This window comes from Musa acuminata, chromosome BXJ3-3 (genome assembly GCF_036884655.1).
Source record: "Musa acuminata AAA Group cultivar baxijiao chromosome BXJ3-3, Cavendish_Baxijiao_AAA, whole genome shotgun sequence".
NCBI classification, from domain to species: domain Eukaryota; kingdom Viridiplantae; phylum Streptophyta; class Magnoliopsida; order Zingiberales; family Musaceae; genus Musa; species Musa acuminata.
The window spans coordinates 1,197,110-1,205,500 of NC_088351.1; the positions used below are offsets into that span (position 1 = coordinate 1,197,110).

Consider the following 8,391-nt stretch of genomic DNA (forward strand, 5'->3'; position numbering starts at 1 on the left):
ATATGTTTAAGGTATGATACATCTTTATTGTGTCTATTTTTATTTTAAAAATATGTTAGATAAATATTGAGTCCGCATTTATTTTTAAAACACCTTTTATATTTAATTTATTTTTGAGAGGCTTTTGTGCTTAATAGAAGATGATTACTTTGCTTCTGATCTTAATTACCTTATCTTTTTTATCCACATGTTTATCCTTCTAATCTTTTATTTTCTCATAGATCTTTCACTCGAATATCGTACGCTTAGACAATCCTAACTAAAGACTTAATTATACCACATAAATATGTTCTCTCATCAAAAATATTTTTTTTTATTTTTTTATCATTAAAAATATATTTGTACTCTCTCTCTCTAGTATATATATATATATATATATATATATATATATATATATATATATATATATATATATATATATATATATATATATATGGTTGCCAAAGACGGCGGGTGACAGAAGATACGAAGGTTGCAACGACAGGGCTCTCTGGGTGCGCACAAAAGGAGGGACTTGTCCTTTTCGATACCTGTCCGAACGTAGTCAGAACACAAGACGGTGGAAGCCAGTGCTGTTGGGATAGCGATCTGCCACGTGGTGAATTTGACTTGTGCAGTCGACTTCCAGGAGGATGGCGAAGGCAGGTGCGAAGTGATGCAGAGACGAAATGGAGGAAGAAGATGAAGCTAAGGGCATGCCGTGAAGAAGAGTTTGAAAGGCAGAGATCACATCAACGCGGTCGCCAGCGGGCATTGAATAGTGACACAGCACATTGCTCCCCTCATCTGTTGCTCCGTCGCGCGCTTCACCTGTCCCAACCCCCAACTCCCCCATAGACCACCTTAATCACACTCACCATTAAAGGCTTGATGTAGAGGAGGAGATGGTTGGAAGAGGCCAGCTAGGCTTTAGACAGAGGCAGCAGCAGCGGCAGGGCCGCTGTGGCCGGGTGGTTGAGCAGCTCTCCTCGGCATTCTCATTCAATCCACCCCCATCTAACCCCATTCATTGCCGCCCACCTCTGGTCTTTATATCCTCCACCTCTCTCCACTCCCCACGCCACACCCTGAGCCTTTTATTCCTCCGCTTTTCAGCCTCACCTCAGGCCAACCCTTTTCTGTTTCCATCTCCATTAATGCTCTCGCTCCACTCCAGCAGCAAGAAAAAGGAGGTGGGAGTCACTGAGGAGCTCAGAAGATGCCGAGGGCGCCATTGCCGGAGTTCTCGAGCTCGGTGAAGCTCAAGTATGTGAAGCTGGGTTATCAGTACCTCGTGAACAACTTCGTCACCTTGCTCTTGATCCCGGTGATGGCGGCCGTCTACCTGGAGCTGGTACGGATGGGGCCGGAGGAGATCATGGGCTTGTGGCGTTCCCTGCGACTTGATCTCATCCAGATCCTCTGCTCCTTCTTCGTGATCATCTTCGCCGCCACCGTGTACCTGACGTCTCGGCCACAGCCGGTGTACCTGGTGGACTACGCTTGCTTCAAGCCGCCCACCACCTGCCGCGTGCCCTTCTCCACGTTCATGGAGCACACGCGGCTCATCAGCTCGGACGAGAAGAGCGTCAGGTTCCAGATGCGCATCCTCGAGCGGTCGGGCCTCGGCGAGGAGACTAGCCTTCCGCCGGCCAATCACTACATCCCGCCCAGACCCACCATGGAAGCCTCCCGCGCCGAGACCCAGCTCGTCATCTTCTCCGCCATCGACGACCTCGTCAGGAAGACCGGCCTGAGGCCCAAGGACATCGACATCCTCGTCGTTAACTGCAGCCTCTTCTCCCCGACGCCGTCGCTGTCGGCGATGATCATCAACAAGTACAAGCTCCGCAGCAACGTTCGCAGCTTCAACCTCTCCGGCATGGGCTGCAGCGCGGGGCTCATCTCCGTCGACCTCGCCCGGGATCTCCTTCAGGTGCACCGCAGCTCCAACGCGCTCGTCGTCTCCACCGAGATCATCACTCCCAACTTCTACGCCGGGAACCAGCGGTCGATGCTCCTCCCCAACTGCCTCTTCCGCATGGGCGCCGCGGCGATCCTGCTGTCGAACCGCCGCCGCGACGCCCGGCGCGCCAAGTACCGCCTCGTCCACGTGGTGCGCACCCACAAGGGCGCCGACGACCGCGCCTACCGCTGCGTGTACCAGGAGGAGGACGCGGACGGCCACTCGGGCATCTCCCTGTCCAAGGACCTCATGGCCATCGCGGGGGAGGCGCTCAAGTCGAACATCACGACCATCGGCCCGCTGGTGCTGCCCATGTCGGAGCAGCTCCTCTTCTTTCTCACGCTGGTGGGCCGGAAGCTGATCAACCCCAAGTGGAAGCCCTACATCCCCGACTTCAAGCTGGCCTTCGAGCACTTCTGCATCCACGCCGGGGGGCGGGCGGTGATCGACGAGCTGCAGAAGAACCTGGAGCTGTCGGCGGAGCACGTGGAGGCGTCGCGCATGACGCTGCACCGCTTCGGCAACACCTCCAGCAGCTCCCTGTGGTACGAGCTCAACTACATCGAGTCCAAGGGGCGGATGAGGCGGGGCGACCGAGTGTGGCAGATCGGCTTCGGCAGCGGGTTCAAGTGCAACAGCGCGGTGTGGAAGTGCCTGCGCACCGTCAAGACGCCGGTCGACGGCCCCTGGTCCGACTGCATCGACCGCTACCCGGTCGACATCCCCGAGATCGTCAGGCTCTGAACGAGAACGTCCGCTGCACCGCGTCCCAATAACTTATTAGTTCGAATTTATGGATCTGGTTTCGCCCAATTCATTCATCATCATCGTCGTCGTCTTCTTCTTTATTTGTCTTCTTTTGCTCTTTTGGGGGTTCTCTCCCTCCGTCCCTATCTATCTGTCTATCCATGCATGCGAGCATGTAGTAACTGTGCCATCGTCGCAATTGATGGATACGTTAACAGAACAGTACTTTGTGATACAAACTCGGGTTAGGTTTGACTGTCTCTGCTGTTCTTGGTACGTTCACGTTCTTTCGCTAATTTACAGCCAAGACAACTCTCTCTCTCTTTATCGTCCTATGTTGGGTTAGATATATTGTTTAGACACTAGCTACTGATATCAATTATTATAATAATATCACCCGGTGTTTAATCCAACATCGGTGCTGAGTAAAAAATTTGAATTATATAAGAGTTGGATAAATATGCTACAATTTATTTAAAATTAAATATTTTGATTTAATTGGTTCAAACTCATCAAGTTAATAAATCTAATTATCTCATTCAATCTGATCATAATAAATAATATTAAAGCTAACAAAAACAAATCTATCCATGAGAGGACCAAAGGCATAACATGAAACCACCATAGTGAAAAAAAAAAGAACACAAGTTTATAAGGGGTTAGATGTGTGTACAATCACTATAAGAATTATAACAAATGGTTATTATATAAAGACTAAATGGTTATACCACTATTAACTTTTAGTCTAAGCATAAGTCTTTAACATTTCAGACACCATCGGTCAGAGAAAAGTAGGTCTTAGAGGTCCTATCAACTTGAGTCTAAGCATATTATCAAACACCACCAGTCAAAGAAACGCACACTATTAACTTGAGTCTACTAAGCATGTTCTTGAACTCACAAATCAGATAATTAAAGCCCACAAGATTGATTGATTGATTGATTGACGAAATATTCTATCCAAAACTTGATTTGCATGATTTGAAGGGAAAATTTTTTCCTTGTTGTGGTCAATGAACAAATGAAAATTTATGAAAGTTTGAACTATGAAGCTTTGAATGCAGGTTGGGAATAGATGTGAATCCTGCAAGTAGTATGAACTTGCAGCTGGAAACATACAAGTAAAATCAAACAATTATTGTGAGATATCTTTAAGCCACCAAGAAATGACCAAATGAAGATCTATAAACTAGAAACATTATTTATTAAGCTTGGATGCAGCTTAAGAATGTCTGAAAATCCATGTTGTGAACTTGCAGTTAGAAGCATACGAGTCAAATCAAACAATTATTCTGAGAAACCTTTAAACCACAGTGCAATGAATAAAGAAGATTTATGAACTCCAAGTTTGAAGCATACAAGTAAAATCAACAAAGAGATTTTTGAGTCACCATAGAATGACCAAATGAAGACTTATGAAATAGAAACATAAACTATTAAGCTTCGATGAAGCTTAGAGATATCTGAGAACCCTAAAGTTGGTATGAATGTGCAGTTTGTAGCATACACGTAACATCAAACAAATGTGAGATCTTTGGGCCACCACTGACCAAATAAAGATTTATGAGCCAGAAACATGAACTATTAAGCTTGGATGCAGCTTAGAAATACCTCAAGAACGCTAAAGTTAGTATGAACTTGCAGTTGGTTGCATACGTGTAAAATCAAACAATGTGAGAGATCTTTGGGCCACCATTGACCAAATAAAGATTTATGAGATAGAAACATGAACTATTAAGCTTGGATGCAGCTTAGAAATACCTCAAGAAACCTGAAGTTAGTATGAACTTGCAGTTGGTAGCAAACATGTAAAGTCAAATAATTATTGTGAGAGACTTTTGAACCACCATGCAATGACCAGACGAAAATTTATACTAGTAACATTAACTATTAAGCTTGAATGCATCTTAGAAATATCCGAAAACCCTTAGTATGAACTCACGGTTGGTAGCATACATGTAAAATCAAGCAATTATTGTGAGACTTTTGAGCCACCATGCAGTGATCAAATGAAGATTAACGAACTAGAAACATGAACTATTAAGCTCGAATGCAGCTCAGAAATATCCGAGGACCCTTAGTTAGTATGAACTTGCAGTCAGAAACAGACAAGTCAAATCAAACAATTATTGTGAGAAACCTTTGAGCCACCATGCAATGACCAAATGAAGATTTATAGACTAGAAATATGAACTATTAAGCCCGGATGCAGCTTAGAACTATCCGAGAACTATAATATATAGTATGAACTTGCAGATGGAAGCATACAGGTCAAATCAAACAGATTGTGAGAGACATTTGAGCCACCATGCTATCAACAATAACAGATTGGGCTGTTAAAATATGGCGACCATCGGAGGATCACGCAAAATTAGGTTGCATCTCAACCACAAAGCTACAGAATGATGGTGTATAGACTTGGAGAGCAATGCATAGATAGAGAGCAGTTGAGATTCGAAAATGAACTAATAGAGAAGCATCTGATTTGGTTCTCTTAAGAAGATCATAATTACCCGTGCAACAGTTCAGTTCTGAATAGCTTTCTCGAGAACCATCCTCAAGCGACGAGCCAAGACGTCCATCTCAGAGACGCGCTGCTCCTGCCATCTCTTTTCCAGGTCATTCCCCTGGCAACCGAGCCCCTGGCTGGCCGCCGTCACCTTGAGCTCTGCAAGGCACGCATCAAACACACTTAAGACAATTTTCGCCATCAGATGCCTTGTCTCATCCTTGCCCACAGCAGCCTCATCGGCACCCATCCCAGGCGGCAGAGGCTCCTTCCCCACCTTTAATCCAAGGTGTGCTGCGTTCATGGAGGTGCTGGCAGCGGTACAGCCCACCTTTTCGTCAGTAGGAGGAAACAGGGCCGGGGGAGGCGGCAATGTTGCAACAGGCACGGGAGATGGAGGGGCGGGCAGGGGAGACAGGACGTCCTGGCCGGAGGGGGGTCGGGGATTGGGGCGGCGGCGCTTGTTGCCGCCGCCGCCGGGGGCGAGGACGTCGGGGGCGGAGAATGGGGAGGAGGCGGCGTAGGACGGGTGCCAGAGGCGGGTGCAGAGGTGGAGGACATCGCGGTCGTGGGGGGCGAGGCGTGCGGGGTCATGGCCACGGGCGACGCGGGCGGACGTGACGCGGAACTTCTTGCGAAGGCGGCGGAGCTTCTCAGAGAGCTGCGACCGGGTATAGGGCTGGGGCATGGACTCGGAGAAGCGGTCGAAGAAGAGGTTGAGGTCACGCGGGAAGACCAGACCCTGCGACCAGCAGCCCAGGAGGCCCTGGAGGAAGCGGATCTCCTCCGACTCCGACCACACGCGCTGGAACCGGAAGGGAGCAGCTGCGGCGGATCGCACGTCGATCTGGTCGCCGGCGGAAGCCGCTACCGCTTCGAAATCGTCGTCATCGCCATCATCATCCTCATCGAAGCCGTGATCGGCGGCGATCGGTGGACCGGGGGAGGGAATAGGCGTCGGATGGGGTGCCTTCTTGCGCTTGATGGGGAGTTTGCGCGGGGGATCGGCAGCAGCAGGAGCGGCAGGTGGGGATGGTTCGATGTGGGTTGGGGTCGAGGCCGCCATGGAGGACGGATCCGGGGCTCGCTCGATCGCGCCCTCTCGTGATCAGTGCGGCGAAGAGATGGGTTGAGGTTGGATTCCCCCAATTCGCAGGAGACGAGACGATCGAGCGAGGAGTGCGGGTTGGAACGGGAAGAACAGGAGGGTTAGGGTTATCTGATCTGGTGGAGGCGATTACGGGTTCTGTTCGCGTCACAGAACATCAAAATTCGTGCTTTCATGTGTGATCGGTCGACTTATGGTCGAGATCAGGATGATGGAGTTTTATTGGGTGGGGGGTTGTATCGGATCGGATCTACTAGGATCCAAGTTCAATGAGAAAAGTAAAGGATCCGCACGTGCGGATCTCAGTTTCCTTCTCCATCCAATTAGCTTACTGGAGATGCTAATTTATGTTAGTTTGTTTGTTTATTTATTATTAGTCTTTAATTATGCCCATTATTTTTTGATTGGTTTTAATTATTTTTTATATTTATCGGATATCATACAATTTAATTCTTTGTTTGATTTTGAAAGAATTTTGAAAATTCTTCTTCGAACACAAGCAATATTAACAAAAAAATCTTCTTCAATTTCATGCATATAAAAAATCTTATGTCAGTAAATGTACGATATAATTTATTTTTATTTTTTGAGTTTTTATTTCAATAAGACTTATTGAATGAGAAGTTACTCTGTAAATAAAATGAATCTAATTTCTTATATGCTCTAGCTCGAATTAAAGAAAACTATTTGTACTCACACATTATGTTTTTTATTTTTATTTGTTCTTTCAAATATAAATTTATTATTGATTGAATAAACTTGTCTTTCTATTTTTAATTTTTTTTAAAATAATTTAGTGGGATTAAATTTAAATCATTATTTAAAATAAAGGTGCAACATATATCAAAATTTTCAAGATTCATAAATTCTTTTCAACATATGTCTTTCTATTTTTAAACTCTTTTGTTGGTTTAGCCATTACCATAAATGGTAATTTCCTTGGGCATAACATATATCAAAATTTTGAAGATTCTTAGAGGATGCCTATTTAGTAACCTCAATAAGACTTACTAAGTGTCAAGATTTTTTATAGATTTTTTTTAATATTTAAGTCAGAATATAATATTATATGGATTGGACAAAGCTTTATAAAGAGAGAAGCGAGTTAAAATATAAATTTTTTTTTATTTCGTTAGACTTGATATGTGTTATATGATCATTCATTCTTTCTTATTATTATATTAGAGATTGTGTTATAAGGATATAGTCTAGAAAGGTACTAAAGAATTAATGAATTTATTATGAAAAGATAATATTATTTATTGAGATAATGTGTATTTATACATGTTTTGAGAAAGAGATTTTTTTCAATCATATACTCAAATTATGAAATCAAATGCTTAGATCGATAGATTGATTAAGGATTTAAATATGTAAGGAATGTAAAATTGTCATTCCATATTTGTCTCTATAATTATTTTCTATCATGCTTCCCATAAAATTGAGCTTTCGTTGAGGATATCAATCTTGGATCGATGTAACTAAAATCTCTTATAAGCGATAGATTTTGTAAGGGAATATGAGAAATATGTAATTGACGTCTGACAACTTGATCTCTAATAAAGTGAAAATCGATGATAATATATTTCATGTGTGAATGAAATACCGGCTTGACACATAAGTATGTAGCACCGACATTATCATAGTATATTGTAGGAGTAGATTGAGAGATAATGCTAAGTTTATGTAGCAGATTGGTAACCCATTTGAGTTCTATATCAGTCGGGGTGATAACTCAGTATTCAACTTAAGTGGTGTATTGTATGTTTGTGTTATGTTTCTTAGAACTCTAGCTGGTCAGATTTGCTCCAAAAAAAGACAATGTAGATTGATGTAGTTGTTCTATCAACAATGTTGCTGCCCAATCAGCATTGATGAAGGTATGAAAATTAAATGATGAGTGTTTATGAAGATGAAGTCTATGATTGAGAGTCCATTTAAGATATTGCAGAACACATTTTACTATAAACTAATGCGAGTAGAAGGTTAATGTATTAATTATGATAATTTATTGACGACAAAATGAAATGTCTGAACATGTGAGAGATAAATACTATTAAGAACCAAGCACTTGTCGATGCT

General features: G+C 43.8%; 2 protein-coding genes across 2 annotated transcripts; one reads left to right on the forward strand and one right to left on the reverse strand.

Moving 5' to 3' along the window:
- Positions 1–1,052: 1,052 nt before the first annotated feature.
- On the forward strand, positions 1,053–2,952 carry LOC135633724 (3-ketoacyl-CoA synthase 6-like). The gene has a single exon (XM_065143565.1). It carries the CDS (start codon positions 1,199–1,201, stop codon positions 2,687–2,689), a length of 1,491 nt encoding a protein of 496 aa, XP_064999637.1. The 5' UTR covers positions 1,053–1,198; the 3' UTR covers positions 2,690–2,952.
- Positions 2,953–4,881: 1,929 nt separating this feature from the next.
- Positions 4,882–6,504, reverse strand: LOC135633725 (uncharacterized). The gene has a single exon (XM_065143566.1). It carries the CDS (start codon positions 6,265–6,267, stop codon positions 5,218–5,220), a length of 1,050 nt encoding a protein of 349 aa, XP_064999638.1. The 5' UTR covers positions 6,268–6,504; the 3' UTR covers positions 4,882–5,217.
- Between the last annotated feature and the right edge of the window lie 1,887 nt (positions 6,505–8,391).